Source organism: Dipteris shenzhenensis, chromosome 1, assembly GCF_047967505.1.
Source record: "Dipteris shenzhenensis isolate YYH24624 ecotype China chromosome 1, Dip_SZ_1.0, whole genome shotgun sequence".
NCBI classification, from domain to species: domain Eukaryota; kingdom Viridiplantae; phylum Streptophyta; class Polypodiopsida; order Gleicheniales; family Dipteridaceae; genus Dipteris; species Dipteris shenzhenensis.
This window is the reverse complement of record NC_141596.1, coordinates 17904284-17926702: the sequence shown is the minus strand read 5'-3', so window position 1 is coordinate 17926702 and position 22419 is coordinate 17904284. Positions and strand designations below refer to the sequence as shown.

Below are 22419 nucleotides of genomic sequence, written 5' to 3'. Positions count from 1 at the left end.
GCCTGCCCATCTCGATAAACTGCCCATAGACACACACACAAAAAAGAAAGAAAGAAAGAAAGAAAGATATGTGTGTGTGTGTGTGTGAGAGAGAGAGAGAGAGAGAGAGAGAGAGAGGTGGGGGAGGGAGTTTATTAGAGTCTTCAAAAGAACGATGGGTCTGTGAGACTATGAGAAACCAGACACAAACAAGCTGAAAGGGTGGAGCTACTGAGCAAGCATCAGCCCCCATACTACATGCTACATAGTCATAAGAACCTCAATACAAAGAAAAAGCATAATGTCCATGTTAGTGTGGCCCTCATCATCACCACTATCATCATAGATCATCAAAGTACATCGGAGAATCCAACTCAAGATCATGAGGGCCCAATGCCCGATGAGGTTGTGGTAACATAAAGTCAGAGATAGAGTGCTGTCGACTATCCGTGGGCGCTACACGACATGATCTCTTGGCGGAAGCTCTACGTTGGACCAGGGCTGCGGTGACCCCAGTTGTTCGTACCCCCAACTTGAAACATGGAAGGAATATCTCCAAGTGTAATTTGCATGTCCATCCTCTATCGAGTATGACGCGTCAATGGATCCGGGCCCGGCTGGGTTGTAGGTCCGCATGGTGATTACCTGTGCGGTCAGGCTGAAAAAATTCTATGATCATGCTCTGAGAGGAGTCTGCCAGTGCATCTCGTCCTTGCCTCTGTGATCTGAGTAGGCGGTCTCGATGTCTAACTGCCTCATGTATAAAGGCAGCCAAACATCTCTGGTCTGGGAAGGTGAGAAAGCAGAAAAGTAACCCGAAGTTGTATCTGAAGAGGCATTAAAAGTGACCCCGGATCTCGTAGTATATTGGACACTTGCAGATGTGTGTGTGTGTGTGTGTAAAAAAAAATTTTAATGTAAAAAGCGTCGGTATTTCCATCGGAAAATGGCCTATGCCTTGTAGTGCCATTTCCCACTATGGATGCAGTGCTTGTTGGTGAGGCAATTTGGAGCATTGTCAAGTGGCCTAAGGGCTCTCTAAAACATGAACATCCACAAGAGAATAAAGGTCTACGAGACAATAGAAAAGCCATCCAATACATCGGTTTATGGAGGGCACATGCCAGCTCCCTAAGAGTGCATAAAGCAACGCTATTTATTTAGAGTACCTAGATTATGTCCTAGAAAACATATAGTCGGCCATACATCATTTTAAGACTGAGAGTTTTTTGGTTTTGATTTAAACTCCTTAATGATTGCTATTCCTCCACGATACACTGCCCATTTATCATCCTTCTTGCTGGCCCTAACTTTGGCTAATTCTGTAGCTTTATCTTTCAGCTGAGCCTTTGTGAGTTCCTCGGCTATCCATAGCTTAGCACCTTTCAGCTTATATGATTGTCGTAAAATCTTGAGACATAAATCTCGTGAATTAAACCTAAGGATAGCATGACCTTTACTAGGGTCGATAAAGACTGTTCTAGCTTCACCATCATCATCAGAATTATCAAGCTTGTCATCCTCGTCAGCTATCCAATTCATGTTGTTGGGCATGGCTGCTTTGACATTTGCTTCAAACTCCACAATGACCTCCTGTTTGGCCGTCCGTATTTCATTATGAACTAAATCCTTGACTGTGGAGACTAAGTGGGGGGTAGGGGTGGAAGCCTTACAATACTTTACAACCTCATCAATCACTGCCTGTATGCCAGGCCCTTCTAGAACCTGAAGTCGAGCCTTTACTTCTGCCAGCTCCAGCCTTAACTCTTTGACTGTTTCCTGCAAATAACAGATCTGTTCATGTTGCCCAATGATGGGTCCCTTTGAACCTGCTTGTTGGTAGTTGCATGCAAATGGAGACGGCATCATGGCTGTCACCGTTGCATATCGTGCCTTGGTTGAGGTTGCCGTTGTTGAGGAGGATTTTGAGTAAAGAGTTGGCCATTCCATGCTGGCCATATCTGAGTACCCCCAAAGCTGAAGCTAACCCCTAGGCTGGGCCTGGGATTCAGCCCAGCTTGGGTTGACATGGAGACGACGGGCTGACGAAGATGGGCTAGCTGAGGGCCGGCTAATGCTAGGGTGGCAGCTAGGATTGATGGCACTGGTGGCGGCTAGGACGGACAAGCGCCATTGTCACCCTTGTGGGTCGTGTCTCCGGTCTAGTGAGCATGTGTGGGGAGGTCTCCCAATGTATATGTGCCTCCGTCTGGTGTCAAGTCTGTCGTATCTGTGGCTTGGGCCACTGTGTTCACCGTTTGGTAAGTTGTGTTGGTCGATTTGCTTGGATATTTGATGATCTTTGTGAAGGCTAGTGGGCGAATCCTCAACGCCTGGATTGTTGGTGCAGTAGCAGCTTGCTGAACTCGAGCCACTTCCTGTTGAGCCGCTTCCTGTTGCCATCACTCCGTATGCTATTGAAGCCCTCGCCTCTCTTCTATTCTTCGATCCTTAGAGCCGCCGCCTGGGCTCTGATACCATGTTAAATTACACGGCGCAGCAGAATAGAAACTGAACAAAGAATAGAGAGTACACAGCAAACAAGACGAACAAAATTTTCCTTTAATACTGATGTAGTACAGATGATGGCTCCCTCCACCCGTGCGCTCCCACAGTGGAGCTTAGATGGTGATCTAGACAGATACTAGGTGAAGAGATAATAGTTGGAAGATCTCTGCTGGAAGATCTGATCTAGTATAATCAACTGGGGAGGTCGCCTCTTTATAGCTATGAGGGCGGTAGTTGGATCAATGTAGTCGATGGAACCGACGAGTCAACCTAGTCGGTGAAGCCAACCAGTCAACCTAGTCGGTGGTACCGATTAGTCGTCCATGGAATATTCCCTATACCGTTGCCTTGGGGGCTCTCGCCCCCGAACCCCCATTAAGGGGGCCGTTGGCTCCCCTGGGACCCCCCAACTGGGGGCCAGCTGGCCCCTAGGCCCCAGCAACAGTAAGGGGCTCCCACACAATCACCTTTCTACTAACAATGGTGTTGATGTCAAGAAAATGCCAAAATAGCTAGTCCTTGTTATACAAAATGGCACTGTAGTCTTTATCTCTGTGGTCAGATTGCGCCCTGTACATTTTGGTTTTACATGACAAGTTTGTGTATGTTTCTAGCATATTTAATGAATACGTATGCAAAAAAGAGCAAATGAGCTGAATGTCTTCTTTCAAACTTTTATGTCTAGAACATGGAGGATGGTGAGGCTTTTAACCGTCACTTACCTCTGTCTTTTTAAAAGTTGGTGGTTTTGGATTTAGATTTCTACACAGATTTCATTTACTGCTAGAGAATTTGACCAAGGCTTCCGGCAAGAAGCCACCAGATGCCTTGGTGGATGATCATCTTAGATTCTTTGTGGCCATTGACAGATTGCTGTAAAGCGCTTGAAAATATGGAGCTCAAAAGCTGAAATGGAGTTTGCTGTGGAAGTTGAGATTCTGGGTAGAGTCCGCCACAAAAATCTGTTAAGCTTGCGTGGATACTGCGCAGAAGGTCGTGAGAGACTTATTGTTTACGACTACATGCCAAACTTGAGCTTGTTATCACATCTTCATGGACAATATGCAACTGAATCTCTTTTGGATTGGCGGAAACGCATTGTGATAGCTATTGGTTCAGCAGAGGGCCTTGCGTAAGTATTTGAATGTACATATTCCACATGGAGTCAAGAATTTGGCAATGGATAATATATAATGAAAACATATTTAACTCTCTCTAATCTTTTGAATTGTCGTACTATTCTTGTGGTGCTTGAAATATGTTTGCTTTGTTGAAGTCCATAGTTTCTTTCCCTGAGCGGTTTCTGTATTCATGGACATTAATAGGTACAAGTGATTGCCTTTTCACGTTGCAACTACAATGGGTTTCACGTTTTTAATTGTGGTCTACTGCCATCAGTGGTACGGCTTTCTATTGTGGAAAATGACAAGTGATTGCTCTTACCATGCACATCAGCAAGGTTTTTGTTGTATAATATGTGACAAGGGACATCCCAAGGCTCAACAGTTGCTATTTTGTTTGGTTCATTTCAAGATTTCTTTTAATGCAGTTCCTTTCCATGTCCTTGATTTGTATTTATAAAGCTAATTTTGTTTGAATACACCCTATTCACTTTTTGCTAGGGCATGAGTCTAGTTTCAAGTTGGTGGGCTTTCTGTTGTCAAATGGAAAACTCAAAGTTAAGTCTGGAAAGGTTAACAAGAGTTTGGCCACACATTGATGTCATATCCCATTGTTAAAGTCAAGATTCATCCTAAACTTTTAAACTCAAATACTGTCATGTGAGCCTAAAATTTCGTAGTGAAATAACAATTGTTGGTAGAATCCGTCTTATTGATAGTAATTTCTGCACACTTTTTCTAAATTGGCCGTGATCATGACACATTTTGTTCGTATCTCAGAGAGGATCCTATCATCCTTGCATGCTCAAATTACCTCTTATTTTTTCAAATGACACCCTTGTTTCACCCCGATAGTGCTCTTGATCTCGTCTGTCCACCCAAATCTTGTGTGGACTCTGCCTGAAACTCTCTTGTAAAGTGCCATGACAGCCCAAATGATCTCCTTGTCATAACTCAAATCTTGTAGGCGCCGTATGAGACGGGCTCTCGGAACTGTGTCGAATGCCTTGTGGAAATCCACAAAGCAAGAATAAACCCTCTACTTCCGTGCCCTCGCCTCCTCGATGATACATCTGAGCATGAGAATGCAGTCCATGGTTTCTTGATCACGCCGGAATCCGGCTTGTCTTGTTGCTCTAAGTCCTCGACACTCCGCATCTCGGAATCAAGTACTAATGCATAAATCTTGGACATGACATGTCTAATCATAATGGTTCTGTAGTTCTTCGGGCTCATGGGATCCATTGCCTTGTGGATGGGTGAGATAGTGTTAATGGTCCAGATGCGTCGAAACCCTAAATAAACAGCTTCATTAAAGAGCTTTGCTAAGATCGGGGCTAGGAGGTTAATCCCATATGTAATGAACTCAGTGCATAGTCCCTCATGATCCTTCGCTCGGCCATTATGAAGTTTCATTACGGCATGCTTTACCCCCCCTAGTAAAGAGGGTGCAGGATGTGGGGCGTGGCATATGTGAGAGGTTAGGGACTGACTGATTTGGGACGTCATAAAGTGTGTGTGCATAATCATACCAGACGTGAGTGCTGCTCCTCCTCGTTTCGACGAACGAAGTCTAGTTTCTTTTTGCGTACTAGCCGACAATACTCGCGTAGCGTCTCTGGGTTACTCGGAAGACAGTTTCTGGTTTTGAATCTGAGCTGACGGCGTAAAGCCTTACACTCATCATCGTAATAGCTATTACAGGGTATGGTCCTAGGGGGTGGTGGGCAGGTGGAGCGGGTGGTGTGAGGGAAAGCATGAAGGACAGCCTCGTGTAGTGAGCGGGTGACAAGGGCAGCGCGATCCTCTAATAGGGGTATGAAGTCAATATAAGCGAGAAGTATGCACAAATGGCCAGAGTAAGTAGGTGAGTGATCGTGGTCAAAGCGTATATCATGATAGGTGGAGCAAGAACTCAGTGGGGTGGAAGGTGATGTGCGACGGGGAGTGGAAATGCTAAAGAAAAGATAGGTATGATGAGTCCCTGGAGGGAGAGGTGCTGTGGTAAAATCAGTGATGCGAGATGTGAAGGCCGGGGATATAATCAACAATGCTGATTTGGAAAGCACGTGAAACCACCTGAGGCGGGCCATCTGTCAAGACCATTATAAATAATGAGATCATGCATCCTGCCAAGGTCTAATAGGGCCTACCCATAAGATTTGATCGGACCCTGTCTGTCAGCCGAAACCCGTAGCATACTTGCATCCTCAAGGTCAATGTCTGGCAGTAGAGTCGAATCATTTTTGAAGTCGAGGAGTGGTACCTGACGGGCGCTTGTCCATGCGTTGAAGTCCCCAACTAGGAGGACTTGTCTGCGGCTAGAAAAGTCAACAATGGACTGATAAAGAGCAGCAAAATTGCAAATGGAGATGTCTCATCCTCACCTCGAATATCTCTAGTAAAGTGGGAGGTCTCAAGGAGGAAGTAGCAAACTGCAACAAACAGATCCCGGCTGTCCATGTGCCGAAATCTGGATCCAAAGAAACCTGGAATATGCATCTCCCTAAAAGTGTGGATCTGTAAAAGACTGCAACTCCACCTGACCCTCAAACTCCCCCTGTATCCCTCATCTTATCTCTGTAGACAGACTCCCATGTATACTTGTTGACTACTGGTAGTGGGCGCTCTGGACTCTGCTGTGTCTCTGTGTAAAAGACCGTCGTGACCTGTATAGAATTCTGAGAAGTTCCATGGTTCGGACCATAAGGTACCATTACAGTTCCAAATGGTGCAAGATAGGGTCTCGGATATGTGAGTCTCATAGACCCCGCTTCCCTTTGTAGGGAAGGGGACTGGTGCCCTACGGGGGCTTGTAAGAAGTCGTCCCTCTCGTACCACTACCCACTTCTCCTCCGTCCGGGCCTGATCCCGCTGCTACAACAAAGAGCATCTCTCCTCAACCTGTAGAGGGGTGAGGTTCTCATCCATGGAGATCCACATGTGCCCCGGTTGGAAAGATGCCTTAGAACCCTTGGTACGATGATGAGTGTAAGGAGATGAGAGCTCACCTCACATGTGAGCAGGCCTTGGGACACTTGACATCATCTGAGATGCATCGCATCTCACGTCGGATGACACGACGTAAGAAGCAGACTTTTCTCACTCGCAGGGTTGATGAGGTGGTCTGATCTTTTCGAGAGGGAGACTCGACTATTGGTTGGGGAGTCCTATCAAAGGGGAAACGGCCCATTCCCATCACGGACCACTACTTGTCACTTGTTCACTATGCAGAACGTGAGGAATGCCCTCCTTCGTCTGCATAACCGGAGAGCACCAGACCATGAGGGGCTACGTACAGAGTACTTCGCACATGGACAGGAGGTCTTGGTCCCGGTTCCGCGCAACTGTTCAACCATGCAGTATGTCACGGGTTCCCATCTACTTGGAGCACTAACACCATTGTACCGATACATAAGGTAGGGGACCCTATGGATACTGGGAACTACTGCACTCTCATGATTGGTCACACTTTGGCTAAGATTTATGGATCGATATTGGAGAGGGCGATCAGTAGTTATACAATGGATCATGGATAGCAGGCTCTTGGGCAGGTAGGCTTCCGTGACAGCACTTCACACTGGATCATATTTTTACCCTGAGAGCCATCATCGAGGAGGCGAAGTCAAGACGCCAGAAGGTCTACACTTGCTTTGTGGACTGCAAAGTGTCTCAGAATCCTGAGCTCAACTGCATCTAACTCTGGTACTATGAGGGAATCGGATGCAAAGTCAAGTAGTCTCACCTGGTTGTCCCGTGTGTGTGCATTGAAGTCACAAAGGAGGAGGGTGTCACCCTGTCTAGTGAACTCTGTGATATCATCGTGTATACTCTCATACGGGCTGTTCCCTTCTGTGGCAACCTCACGTGCATATGATGATGTATCCAGAGGAAAGTAGCACACCGCAATGAAGATCGGTCATGCCTCTAGTATCCGGACTGTAATCCACATATGCCGTGCATGTTCCTCTTTCCTAACCACTGAAAGGAGTGGCCTGAGGGCTGGCTTGAAGAGGACAGCCACACCCCCAAAGCCTCGTACTCCACTGTCCATCCTTAGTTCCTTCCTGTGGGCAGATTCCCATGTGTATCCTGGCACGGTGGGTAGCCCTCTCTTTGGGCTCTCGTGTCGGTATAGAAAACTATGTCCCTGTCAGTGTATGTCTCCAGGAAGCCTCCTGGGCCAGACGAGAGGGTGCCGTTGCAGTTACAAACTGCCATTTTCAGTCCTCCTGGTGCTCGTCTCCTAGGTCTGACACCGTCATGTGCTGTATATTTCTCCCTCTTCTCTTCCTTCCCTTTCTCCCCTGTCTGCTCTCTCTCTGATAATCACTTTGCCATCCCTATAGGCAGCCCATTTACCTGCATCTCTTGCTGCCATAACCTGTACCATTCCCTCTCTCCGATGCTCTTGCTGCAGCAATGTGAGGTCATCATCCAAGTATATTCTGGTCCCCTTCAAGGTTGCCCTCATGCTCATGAGGGTAGACCTGTCCATAGCTGTTTGGAGTTTCATTACAAGGGGTCTTGTTGGGGTCTCGGCTTTACCAACGCTCCATGCTGTCTCGCATGTGAGGTTGACTCCCACTTCGGTAAACCAAATCTTTGTTGGAATCGGAGTCCTAGTGTGTGTGTGGTCCTAGAGTCCTAGGAGTGTCCTACAGTTGTGTGAGTGTGAAGAGTCTGGAGGGCACTTGTGCCACCTCATGTGGTAGGTGTGATTCCTCCCCTAGATTATAGGATCTAGATTCTCTTGTGTGTGACCTCATCTGAGGTGTCTGTGTGGGAAGATAATGCTTGCCCAGCCTATGAATGAGGCTATGTACTTGCTATGATAACACAATCTATCAACATCAGTTCATGCCTCAGCTCTTGTCTCCAATCATGTGATTGAGTGTCTCTCACCCTCTCCCCATTTTCAACAGTTGGTATCAGAGCCACCTTGAAGCTCCTGCCTGATGGCATTCCTCGCCGATTGAGTAGCTCGACCTTTGCCAACAAAGACTTTCTGTTTTTGCTACTGTGACTGGCTATTGGGAGCTGTTAAGATGTTTCACGAGTTGCTGAAGCTCATCGGCCATTGTTGAAGCGGATTTGCACCACTTGTTGTCAGAGCTCACGGCTCGTCATCTACGTCATTCATCGAATTGCTGATTTTTGTTGCGCCATCAGCCTCAAGAATGCCGATGTTGCAGTAATCCTTCCTTAGAATTGAAGGACTCCTTCGAATTGCTATCTCCACTGTTTGCTACCTCTCTTGTCCGCGCTGATGTTACCTCTTGCCCGCTATCTCCTCCGCTAACTCCTCTGCTTGCTACCTCTCTCCTCCCTCGCAATCTGCTCACGCCTCCCTCGCAATCTGCTCAGGCATCCCTCGCAATCTGATCACGCCTCTCTCGCAGTCTGCTCACGCATCTCGGCCAAGAATTCTGCCCATTGCTGCTGCCGCTCCTCGCTCTCCTCCTTCCGCCCCTGACCTGTGACAGCTCCTGTGAAGGTGTCGTTGTGATGATGTTGGCGGCGTCTCGCATATACTGGCGACATACTGGCGACAGACGACCTGCATCTGAAATGAGCCACCATTCTTGGGATTCCAGCTCCAAAATCGCCGCCACATTTGGAGGGGATTCAGACCGACCTTGAAGCCCAGCATTTCTGCTCCATGACGACCTGAAGAGCGGCTTGTTCCAGCCCATTTCTGAGCCCAAAATCCTAAATTGCGATTTTCAAGAATTTTGCCTCATTTTGGGTGAATTTGTTGCGGCTTTTATGATCTGAAGCTTCCCTAGTATTGCTAGAACACTATGCTCTAGGAAATTTTGAAAAGCCCCAATTTTCTGCAAACCCTAATTTTGCAGCAACCCTAACCCTAAAATTTAGGGCTTTTCTGTCCTGTGTCTTCTTTTGGCATAATTGAAGCTTCTACTATGTAAATCTTTTGGGGATTTTGCGAAATTCGTGTAATTTCATCACCATTTGGTACATTCATTTGGGAATTTTGCCCCCCCTTGGGCCTAATTGCTCAAACTTGAGATTCTTCTCCGACATTTGGTGACTCTCACTCTGTCACTTTGAGAGTCATGGGCTGATTGTCCCATGTAGCTGCTCCCATGGCCGACATCAACATATCTTCCGGGCATTCCCGTCATGGCGCTTCATCGCTCCCTAAAGGGGTTTGTATATATTCTATTTTTTCAACTAAATTTTTTTCAACTAAATCTAGTGTATAGTTAGTCATTTGTGATGTGCTCTCTAGCTGTGCCCTCTCTCCTCATCTCCACTCGTCTCCTCTCCCCTCTTCATATTTTGTCATGGTATCAGAGCGCCCTTGCCTTCCGCTGAGGCATTGTGATCCTTGAGAGTGTGAGAGAGATTGAGAGATCGAGAGAGATTGAGTGTTCCATTCACTTCCATAGAGTGATAGAAAATTTTCGTTGAGATTTCCATGAATCTCATACATTTCCGTCCACTATCCTTTTATGTGAGAGAGAGTTCTTTCGATTCATTGTTGAGAGAGAGAGAAAGAGAGAAATTTCCATTCATGTGAGAATTCCGTCCATGAGAGATTGAGAAATTTCCGTTAATCTCCTTCCATTCAATTCATTGTTTCCTTGAGAGTTTGTGAGAAGGATAGGGAGAGTTCTTCACTGAGAGAAATTTATTGAGTGTGAGAGGTTGAATTTCTGCTCCTTTTTTGAGGGATTTAGTGAGTTTGGAGTTTGAGTGTTTTGGTGGAAGTTTCATTCTCTATGTTCTGGTTTGAGTCCTTCTCAAGAACAGCCAAGGTGGCTTTGGCACCACCAAACAAATCTCCAGCTACTCTGCTTCTATCTACATCAAGCTCCTAAGAAAAGCAATGCTGTCTATCTATGAGCAAAGCCTCAACGAGTGTTCAATGCTTCTAGCAACATAAGGTGACTTACATCTCCTACAGCAAGCGGACTGCAGCAAAAGCTATCTACACTCGGCTTTCACACAATGGCACCTATGCAGCCAGCAAGGTAGTCGACCCTGCAGTGGTGCATCCTACAACAACTTCAAGCTACGAACTACCTCTCCAACGATGCCATCCAGTCTGCAACAGCAGCTCTCATCGACTCCTTCAGCTCGCACAGTGGCTCCAAGAGCTCTACGCTTAGCCACCTCCAAGACTCCAAGGCCAGCGCCATCTTCAACAAGGCCTTCATCTCCTACTTCAACCTCTAACGGGCCGCCTCCATCAATGGACCTCCTTGCCTGATTCCAGCACCCAAGCCATCACATAGCTTTTGAACCAGCCTCCAAAGGAACCATCACGTAGCTCCGCCAGCACTGAACAGCGCTCAACATCCGCTCCATTGACGCATTCGATCAACGCTCCAGCCACGGGCCAGCCTTCACGAAGGCAACGCCATAGCCGACAGAATTTGCTCCCGGCTCCAACCTTGCCAACCACGGGCCTGTGATCTACCTGGCGCCCAACGGCCGTCTGTCTAGCGTGACTCTCTCCAGCCTCTAAGGCCAGACGCAGCTCCACCGATGGTAAAAGCTCCACAGTCAAGCATCCAAACAACGCCTTTGACAGACGACTCCAACGACCTCTGTGCTTACAACGTGCTCCAACAAACCATGACGACTGTAACACCGACGGAATTTCGTTTTTGTTGATGAAATCTTTCACAGATTTCGTCAGTGAGACTATGAACCCTGCAGAAATGGTTCAAGTAATCTTGAATGGACTAGGAGAAGGATACGAGAATCTAGTCCAGAGTATTGCCATTCAACATCAAATTTCAACATTGGAAGAACTTCAGTCAGTTCTACTTGGTGAAGAACTCAGGACTCAGGCAATTCAAGCACGTAAAGGTCATTCTAATGATCAGACATTCACAGCTTCAGACAGAAGCAGAGGTAGAGGCAGAGGCAGAGGCAGAGGCAGAGGCAGAGGCAGAGGCATATCAGAGAAGAAGTCATCATCAGCAACAGAATCAAAGTCAGCATTAACATCAGCATCAGCATCATCCTCAGCAGTATCAAAATCAGCAAAGAGGAAATCATTTCAACCGAGGAAGATTTCAAGGACGAGGGAATGCATCCACCAACGTGTCAAACATCCAGTAGAACTACTGTCACAAGTTTGGACACTATGACAGAGATTGCCGTAAGAAGCAGTACGACCAAGGCGGTCAATCCAGTAGTAATTGAGGGAATTTTCAAGGTAGAGGAAATCATCGTGGTGGATATTCTAGTCACAGTCATTTTGCAAATGAACATGGGAATATGTTGCTTGCAAGCAAGGAAATGCAGCAGACTGATACAAAGTATCTAGATTGATTTCAATCCCAAAGAGGATTACAACTATCAAGTCGACGAAGTGGAACAGGATCCTTGGTATATCGACAGCGATGCATCATCTCACATGACAAATCATTAGGAATGGTTCACAGAAATGAAGCCATTAGAAGGTCAGAAAAATGTCATCTACACAGTAGACAATACACTGAATCTGGTTCAAGGGACAGGCGTTATCCCTATGAACAATCACTGGTACGAAAGAATTGGTGAAAGATGTGCTCTATGTTCCGAAGCTAAGCAAGAATCTTTTGTCAGTAGGTCAAATGACGGAACATAATTATTGAGTCATCTTCGCCGGTGATGAATGCACTATCAGAGACAAATCCAAAAGATGTCAGCTAGTAGCAAAAGGTGTCAAGGAAGGACGCTTATACAGAATGCTAGCTACAATATCAGATAAGCATGCCATGTCAGCTTAACCGCAACAGATGCCACTATCTGCAAAATGGCACAAGAGATATGGTCATGTCAACTTCAAGTACTTGTTAGATCTCAGGAATCAAAATATGGCAATTGGGATTCCAAAGCTATAGTTTCTTGGAAAAGTTTGCCGAAGCATGCTACTTCGGCAAACAAAAGCGAACCAACTTTGGCAGAAGTACCTCTTGTGCACGAGGTATTCTTGATTTAATACATACAGATGTATGGTGTTATGCCCAGACCCGCAGCATCAATGGTTCACTTTACTACTTGACTTTCATCGACGACTACAGCATATATTGTTGGGTCTACTTTATGAAAGAGAAATCTGAAGTGTTTTTCGGATTTTAAGAATTCAAAGCCATGGTAGAAAATCAAACAGGCAGAAAGATCAAGGTCATGAGATCAGATAGAGCAGGTGAATACATGTCTTCAACATTCATGAACTTTTGCAGAAGTCACGGTATACGAAGACAATTCACATGTGCAGATACTCCTCAACAAAATACAAGAGTTGAAAGGAAGAATGGGACTTTAGCAGACAGTGCTAGAGCAATGCTTAGTGAAAAACATCTTTCGAATCAGTATTAGGCAGAAGTAATAGCCACAGCAAACTACTTGCTTAATCGGCTTCTTACCGAACCGATACAGGATATGACTCCTTATGAAGCATTCACTGGACACAAGCTACATATTGGGCATCTCCGCATATTTGGTTGCATAGCGTATGTCCACATACATGATGATTATCGCAGGAAATTGGATGCGAAGTCACGTAAATGCATCATGATTGGCTATAGTGAAGAAAGCAAAGTATACAAATTGTATGATTCTAACAACCGCAAGGTCATTATCTCTAGAGATGTAATCTTTGATGAGGAATCAGAATGGAAAACCTCACCTACATAGGAGATAGAAGCATCGATCTCATAGTCATCTACAGAACAGGTTGATGAAGAAGAGTAAGAATTGCCAGCCATACCTCAAGCAGAGCTACAACAGCTCAGACGGTCTACTAGGGAAAACAGACCTCTAGTCAGATTGACATATGCTTAAAAAGGCAAAGAAATTTAGGCGGAAACCACTAATTATGCTCTTATGACTACCATCATGGCTACAGAAGAGCCAATGTACTTCGAAGACGCAGTAGACAAGCCAGAATGGCAAACTGCTATGAATGAAGAAATGGATGCTTTGTATAAGAATAATACTTGGGAATTATGTGACCTTCCACCAGGTAAGAAGGCCATAGCAAACAAATGGGTATACAAAGTGAAGTACAATTTAGATGGCAAGTATTTAGAGATATAAAGTCAGACTAGCTGCAAAAGGATTTGCACAGCAATATGGTCAAGATTGTGATGAGACTTATGCTCCAGTAGCAAAGATGGATTCCATACGGTTCTTGATATCACTAGCGACACTCAGCAGATCGAATGTGTACCAGCTCGATATTAAGAATGCATTTCTCAATGGTTATCTAGATGAGGAAGTCTACATGCAACAACCAGCAGGTTATGTTGAACCAGGAAAGGAGAATAAGGTTTGCCATCTCAAGAAAAGTCTCTACGGCTTAAAGCAAGTACCCAAAAGTTAGTACAGCATAATTGACAAGTATTTTGCTAATGGGATACATGAAGTCCAATGTAGATTATACTCTCTACTAGAAAAAACTATTGTACTTTTGTACGTAGATGATCTGATTGTGACAGGAAGCAAGGATAGCTTCATTAGAAAATTGAAACAAGACTTATATACAAAGTTCGACATGAAAGATCTTGGACTTATGCACTATTGTCTTAGAATTGAGTTCTGGAGAGATTCATATTGCACATTCATGAGTCAACTCAAGTATGTTAACAGTCTCTTGAAGAAGTTTCATATGACAGATTGCAAGATTGCAGTCACTCCCATGGAACAGAGTTTGGAACAGAGTTTGGAACTTACTAAAGATTCAGAAAAGCCCACAGTCAATGATAGGTACCACATGCAACCCATCGGATCTCTTATATATCTGACAATCACACGGTCAGATATTTGTTATGCAGTAAGCACAATTTATGGCAAATCCAAAATAGTCTCACTGAGATACATCAGAGGTACAAGATAGTTTGTGATAGAATACAGAGGAAGTCATCCACGTTTGCATGGATGCTGTGACAGTGACTATGTCGGAGATCATGAGATTAGGAGATCGACATAGGGATATGCATTTTTTCTTGGTCAAGGTACTATATCATGGTTGTCAAATAAACAGCCAACTGTTTCTTTGTCTTCGACTGAAGCAGAATATAGAGCACTCACTACAGGTGCATGTGAGGCTACATGGCTCAGAAGACTATTGTCAGAAACAGATTACTTTGATGAGTCAAAGCCAACAACAATATACTGTGATAATGAATTGGCTCAAGCATTGGCCAAGAATCGAGTATATCACTCCGACAAAGCACATTGATGTCAGAGAGCACTTCATCAAAGAAATAGTATTACTTGGTGACATCACACTGCAGCATTGTGATAGCAAAGAGAATGTTGCAGACATCTTTACCAAACCACTCGGTAAAGAGCTATTCGAGAAACACCGACTAGCTCTTGGTTTGACGCAGAGGAAGGACATTCCCATTAAAGGGGTGTGATGGAATGTAATGCTCAGTCCTTCTTCGATTTCCCAGAATCATTATCTTGAGGGAAGGCCTACTTCATGATGTTGATCTTGAGGGAAGGTATTAAGAGTTCACGCTCAACATCATGTGATCACGTGTGCATAGCATCATCATGTGATCATATGTGCATAGCACTAACCTTATAGAGTGCTATAAAGAAAAGGGTTAGATCTCCTAACCCTAACCCTAAATGGGTTTGTATATATTCTATTTTTTCAACTAAATCTAGTGTACAGTTAGTCATTTGTGATGTGCTCTCTAGCTGTGCCCTCTCTCCTCATCTCCACTCTTCTCCTCTCCCCTCTTTATATTTTGTCACCTTTTTTGGGCCTTGTTGCAGGTTAGAGGAACCCTAAAGTAGGCCCATTTGGAGGCGCATCAGCTAGGAGCTTGTGTGAGGTGCAGGAGTAGTTGGAGATGGCGAGGGCTGGTACAGCAGTTATCGCGACAGGAATAGAGCCGACGGGGGTGGCTGAAGGCTCTGGCGGGGGTAGTTGGAAGGTGGCACAGGTGGCGCAGAGAGGAAGGAGCAGTTGGGGCTGCTAGAGGTGCATCCAGGGCTTAGGGAGGAGACCCGCGAGGGGGGTGCTGTCGTGGAGGGCTGAGCCAGCCGAGCAAGGTAGGAGGGATTGCGGGGGAGGGGGCAGCAGGCCGCAAGGAGGCATAGTTACCAGGAAACAGAAGAATTGGAAACGGAAGAAACAGAGTTTTCGGCCCCCTCCAAAACGGAAATGGAAGAAATGGCAAGAGGGGTGGCCGATCCTTCACATGTGGCCACAGCACATGCCAGTATCAGTGACTTTTATCACTCTGTCGCTAGTGCTTGTCGAGGTGAGGTACTCAGGCGGGAGATTGGTATCTGCCGGCAGTTGGCAGCCTTGCAGAGGGAGGAGCAGAGACGACCATCAGATGCTTGGATACATGAGCGCCTTGCTGCAGCAAGGGCTCACTTGCAGACATTGCTTGATCAGAGAACAAAGTATGCCTTTCATGCACGGGAGTCCTTTTGGATACAGATGGGAGGGAGAGTCAATAAACACTTTTCTCTACACGTGGTCCCAGACATAGTAGAGAGAGTGTCAGGCAGCTTATTGACTCTGATGGCATTTTGCAGTATCATCCGGATACTATCATGCACTTAGCGACAGATTTTTATGCCTCTCTTCTTTCTGCAGATCCTGACACACAGGCCAGAGTTGTGGCTAGAGATGTAGTTTGGCAGAGTTTACCTGTGTTGGTCACACCAGAGATGATATGCTCACTTGATGCACGCTTTACCAACACAGAGTTCAGGACTGCGCTCTCCGTCCTTCATAAGGGCAAGTGCCCTGGTTCCGATAGTCTTACTCCATCTTTTTTTACAGCCTTTTGGGATATGATAGGTGATCATATTACTTCAGCCCTGCAGGGCATTTGGGACTCGGGTGAGATGCCTGACTCACTGATCGAGGGACTCATACACCTTATCTCGAAAGGTGGCAATAGGAAATGTATCCCATTGGAGACCCATCACTCTTTTGGGCACTCTATACAAAATCCTTGCCAAGGCGATCAGCATCCGATTGCAGTCCCTTCTTCCAGACCTCATCCATGATACTCAGACAGGCTTTGTGCATGGCATGAGCATATTTGATAATATCTTTTCCTTTTGGGAAGCCACAGAGTGAGCTATGTAGAGTAAGCAGAGGCTGGCAGTTCTACTCTTGGACTTTGAGAAAGCCTATGACAGAGTAGATTGGGGTTTTCTTGAGGGCACTCTTCTATGATTTGGATTTTCGGATGCATGGATTAGAGGGTTGGCCTCCCTTTACAGATCAGTCCACAGCCAGGTTTTGATCAGAGGGGTAAGGGGTGACAAGTTTCAGATTTTCAGGTCAGTTCGTCAGGGATGTCCTTTAGCCCCCTTCCTTTTTCTTTTTGTGGTAGAAGCTATGAGTATCTTCCTTAGATCTCAGGCTGATCTTTATGGGCTGAGATTGCCCTTGAGATAGGAGCAGGAGCTTCTTGACTATGAGTTGGCTGATGACACTGCTATTTTTATTGAAGCCTCTTCACAGTCACTTGATTCTTTTCATACAGCCTTGGATATCTTTTGCTTAGCTGCAGGCACACACATTAATTGGCATAAATCCTTTGGCTTTTGGATCAGTGATGAGGACACTCCAGGCTAGGGAGTTGACATTGGCTTTTCCTGGATTCAGAGGGGTGTTCCTGTCAGATATTTGGGATGCCAGGTAGGATTGGGCATCTCTCCAGCACAGTAGTTTGCCCCAGCACTCGAGAGTATAAGGAAAAAGCTCATTTTTTGGAGCTCAGCCAAACTCAACCTTGCATCTAGAGTTGTGGTAGTGAACCAGGTTCTTTTGGCCACCGCCTGGTTTGTGTGTTCTTGCTGGTGCCGGTCTAGGGATTCGGTCTAGGGATTGCATCACTCAGCTCATTAGACTAGTCAAGAATTTTTTATAGAGTGGACTTGATGTCACGGCAGACCATTATTCTCCCTACATGTGAAGGGGCCTTAATATCATTGACCCAGACTTGTAGTGCAGGGCATTGCTTTGTAAGGTGGTGGTGAGGGGACTCATGCCTGGGCAGAAACCTTGGAAGGATTTCTTTTTTGGATGCATTCAGGCTTGCACACCTACCTTGGGAGATGATTGGGTGGACAGCCCTCGTTGGACTTTTACTTCCACCCCTCTCAGATCTCTTGCCTCTCCTCTCATGACTGCCATCCTGAAAGCTTGGGGGAGCTTCAGGAACACTCTTCGAAGGGTTCCGCCCTCTACCCTCGAAGAGACTGATAGGAAGCCGATCATTAGGAATGATAGTATACTTGATGAGCATGGCAGACCACTGGGCACTTCCCATTACATGCAGTGGTCTAGATGGGAGAGAGACCCTGCCTACACATAGTAGACTGGGCAGACACAGAGAAAGTGCTCCTCTGTCTCGACCTCCCCCATCGGGCATAGTCTGTAGATCCTCTGCTCTCTGGGTATTCTTGCAGCTCTCCTTGCCTCAATCCTCAGTTGATGGTTGAGACTCGCAACTGTTTGATGGTGATCCTTAGTGCATGTGACTCTCCTATCTCAAAATACTGAGGTTTGATGACGAGACCATACTCCGAGACCCTCAGGAAGTGGTCATGGTAGAATTGGATCTTGGTGGGGAACTCCTCTCCCCCGAAGCCCTAGACGTATGAAGTTGGAGGAGGTCCAACCGTATGATACGGTTGATCTCATCTCATGGGAAGATCTCGGGTGGTGCATTCATGCTGTACTGAAGGGGGGGAAGTCTGTCCATCTGAATGCTGTGACCACCAAACCATGTGGATACCCGTGCGTACCATGTTGTATCAACACCACTCTCTGGCAGTCTCCTGGAAGACTCCAATGCTAGCCTCGGTAATCTCCACTTGGGTAAGGCCCAGACTCCGTGGAGGAATGCCATTGTCTAAAAGATGGCATCAACCTGGAGAGGGGTCATGGCGAACTCTGCCTGTATAATCTGAGAGAGTTTATCAAGGTCTTCGAAAGATTGAAGAGTCTATGAGAATGGAAAAAACCAGATAAGATAAGAGCTAAGGGGTGGGGTTTTTTAGTAGCATTCACACCCTAGGCTGACCATTTGATTTTTTAGTGGCATTCACACCCAAGACTTAAGATGAGGAAGTCATGTGAGTCAAGTCATTGGATTTGTGATGCCTGGACAGGAATGTAAAGTGTGTCAGTTGTGTAAAGCATTGTAGGGTCTGAAACAAGCTCCAAGGGCTTGGTATGAGAAAATACACAATTATTAATTGAGCCAAGGGTTCATGTGGGAGAATGCCTCATTTGTTAGAAGGTTTAGTTTGACAGAGGAAAGATCCCAGGTCTTCTCCAACCTGTTCCTATACCACCTTCTTTGTGTGATTCCATTACCATGGATTGTATTTTCAGAATTCTACGAACACCTCAAGGAAATGACCAGATTTGGGCAGACTTATCAAACAGGCCCATTTCATTCCTTGTTGAAAAACTCTCAAAGGACCTGCTGCAGCTCGACTATTTATAAAGTACACCTTTGTACATCATGGCCTTCCTTCTGAGATTTTTTCTGACTGTGATGCACATTTCACAAGTAACTTTGGCATGCACTATTCGAACATCTTGGGACTACCTGCAGTTAGAAGAGGGTATTGTCATGAGGTATATACAAGGGGTGTTACACAGGTTCATAATTGTAATAGTAGTGTGGTGTGAACACATCCTTGGGGTATTTCCCCTCTAGTTAGAGGTTTTTCTCCCAGGGTTAGTTTCCTTTGTAGAGTATATATTCCTCAATTCGGTCATTCTTTTAACACAAGTGTTGCATTCTCAATACATCTCCACTTTTTGGTGTTCTCCTCTCATCCTCATTCCAACATACACACCTAAAGACTTGTACAACCAGGTCCGACCTTGTGGACCTTGTGGTAGACTGTGATATCGATTTTCTGTCTTTTTAGGTTAAAGGAGGAATGGAGAGTTCCTTCGATTACGTTGTCTTAAAATTTTTCACTCTTTGTGTTTTATCTAGTTTTATTGGTTGGTAATTGCGGTTTATCACAATAGAATTCCAATTTTAATGTGATTATAGTTAGGCTTCTGTATTACATAGAATTATTGTGATTATAGAATTCCAATTTTATCATGATTATAGTTAGGTTCTGTACTACATATGCTGGTTATTAGTTTTCATGTTGTTATCTTATTAACATGTAATCTAACCACCTTTTTTCAGAGTAGAAGAGCGCCTCTTGCAAATCTGCAAGTCAATGTTTTCCTACTGCAATTTATTTGGACATGATTGGAATCATATACTCTAATTAGCCGAGGTGGATATGTTTTCTCTTTATGGGGGTAATGAAGATGTGAGCTCTATTTATTGTTGTGGGATATGTTAGTTGAGGTAAAATGGATGTACTACATAGGATTCTCTGGCCATTAGCATCATTGTTGCCTTACTATCGTCGACAGGTATTTTGTATGAGCTGCTAAGATACTTGTCGGACATGTTTTGATTCTTGTGTCATATGTTTGAGTTTGGTAATATTTATCATCTGGATATGCTGGTATTCTGCATTTTGCTTTATACTGATATATATATATATATCAATTTGAGGATAGTAAGAGAAAAAATGGGAAGGGGCTTGGAAAATGTGTAAGATTGCTATCAAATATTGATGTTACTATTTCCTAAATAACGTGGACAGGTACCTTCATCATCATGCAACACCACACATTATTCATAGAGATGTTAAAGCAAGCAATGTCCTGCTAGATTCCAAATTTGAGGCTCAGGTAGCAGATTTTGGATTTGCAAAGCTTATTCCTGATGGTGCCTCCCATGTGACAACACGAGTCAAGGGAACCCTCGGATATCTTGCACCAGAGTATGCAATGTGGGGCAAAGTTTCAGAGAGTTGTGATGTTTATAGTTTCGGGATTCTGTTGCTGGAGCTTTTGAGTGGGAAAAAACCTATAGAGAAACTTGGACCAGGCAATAAGCGCACTATAGTGGAATGGGCAGCACCTTTGGTGCTAGAAGGGAACTTGCAGGAATTAGTAGATCCTAGACTTCAAGGACAGTATGAAGAAGAGGAGTTGAAGCGACTTGTGCATGTGGCAACAAAGTGTGCTCAAAGTGCGCCTGAAGACAGGCCAACGATGCTTGAAGTTGTTAGCCTATTAAAGGACATTAGGGACGGTAGGGCTTTGAAGACGCCGAATCAGCAAAACGGAAAGCATCTGAAGCTGGACGCTATTAGATATGAAGGTGAACTGCTTGATGCAGATGATCCCTCTTAATTGATGAAGGTCAGTGCACCTATGGGAAGAGGTTTAAAAATAAAAGGGCTGGAAGGATATGGTGAAGGATGGCAGACCATAGCAAAGGACGGTTTGACATGTAGTAGATCAACTTGCAAATGGGGAGCAGATGCTAGCGCTTGTACATGGATTGTCTTGGTTGATGCAGGGAAAGTTCGTCAGACATTATCCTCATTATTGCATTGAAACCCATTGTTTTTCCTGGTTAAATACCAATTTAATTGTTGTAAAGTTTATGGCATTGGAGTAAAGGTACGATAAAGGTCAATTGATTTTAGAGACAACATCCCCTTCCTGAATTGTTGTGCTCTCATTTTAAAAGAAAAGCTTCCTATGGATAGGGCAAGGTTTTCATACTGGTGGGTTGTGTTTTTCTTTTCTCTTGGTTTTTTGGTGATGGAATGAGCATTTGAGCAAGTCTTTGTAGAATGAGCATTTGAGCAAGTCTTTGTAGAATGGAAAGAGTGGAACACAGTTGCACTAAGTTATTTAGGGGGCAGGGTAATGCCAGTACTGTTAGACATAAATTCCTGGACCATCTGGTGAGTGGAGATTTTCCTGCTTAGTCATGTCTGATCAATCTGATTTTTAATGTTTTCTGTTATTGTTGTGCAAACCACCCCTATTTGTTGCAAACACTGGAATGAGCATTTGAAAGTCTTTGTAGAATGGAAAGAGTGGAACACAGTTGCACAATTGCAAATAAGTTATTGAGGGGGCAGGGTAATGCCAGTACTGTTAGCAACAGTTCCTGGACCATCTGGTGAGTGGAGATTTCCCTGCATATTCCGTATCTGATCAATCTGAGTTTTTTGTTTTCTATTATTTTTGTGCAAACCACCCCTGTTTGTGCATGCACTTGAATTTCATTCCATAATGGTTGAGTTCCCTCTCTCTCTCTCTCTCTCTCTCTCTCTCTCTCTCTCTCTCTCTGTCTCTGGTATGATTTACTTTAACATGAATTTATCCATGACATAAAATTATTCCAGCAACAAGGTTCTTCTGATGCCGTCACGTTTTTACTTGCACAGAATACCATTGTGCTATTTTGCATACCTTACATCTTAAACGGCTAGTTTCTGACTTCAAGGAACCTCTATAGGGAATGCGTTCTGTTTATTCTTGAAATCTTCTCTCTTTAAGCAGCACAGTGTTTGAATCAAATGAAGTTTTGGATGGTCTGATGGTTTCTTTACTCGTCTGTTCTGCAGATGTGTATTTGGCCATGTGATTCAGAGGATATACATAGAAAGGGAGCATGACGAAAGGGGAAATAAAATAATCCAAAATTGGTCTGCAGCACAATCAGAAAACTAGTTTCTCTATAAAATGTGACTCTCTTGATAGTTTACATTTCTAGCTGTTGCATGGCAACTATCTGTGTTCCATTCAGAGTGAAGTCGGTGGTGGATTGAAAAGGGACATGTGGGGTTTTGAGGCCTACATACATTAGCATCTCCTCTCCCAATCTCACACCTCAATAACTATTTCTCTACAACGACTATTTGACAACTACATGTAAGGATAACTTTGGAAGGTCGCTAA

The 22419-nt window shown here is 44.8% G+C and overlaps 1 protein-coding gene across 2 annotated transcripts in view; it reads left to right on the top strand.

Moving 5' to 3' along the window:
* LOC147905484 (PTI1-like tyrosine-protein kinase At3g15890) overlaps positions 1-22419 on the top strand; it is a 60161-nt gene extending 37742 nt beyond the window's left edge. The window contains exons 4-6 of one of the 2 annotated variants that reach the window (XM_087372896.1): positions 3357-3619; positions 20259-20821; positions 22086-22419. In XM_087372896.1, coding sequence (XP_087229022.1) covers positions 3357-3619; positions 20259-20821; positions 22086-22105 — 846 coding nt within the window. In that variant the 3' untranslated portion in view covers positions 22106-22419. Of the gene's footprint in view, positions 1-3356; positions 3620-20258; positions 21192-22085 lie in introns of those variants that run through there. The other variant, XM_087372888.1, reaches the window with a different exon arrangement.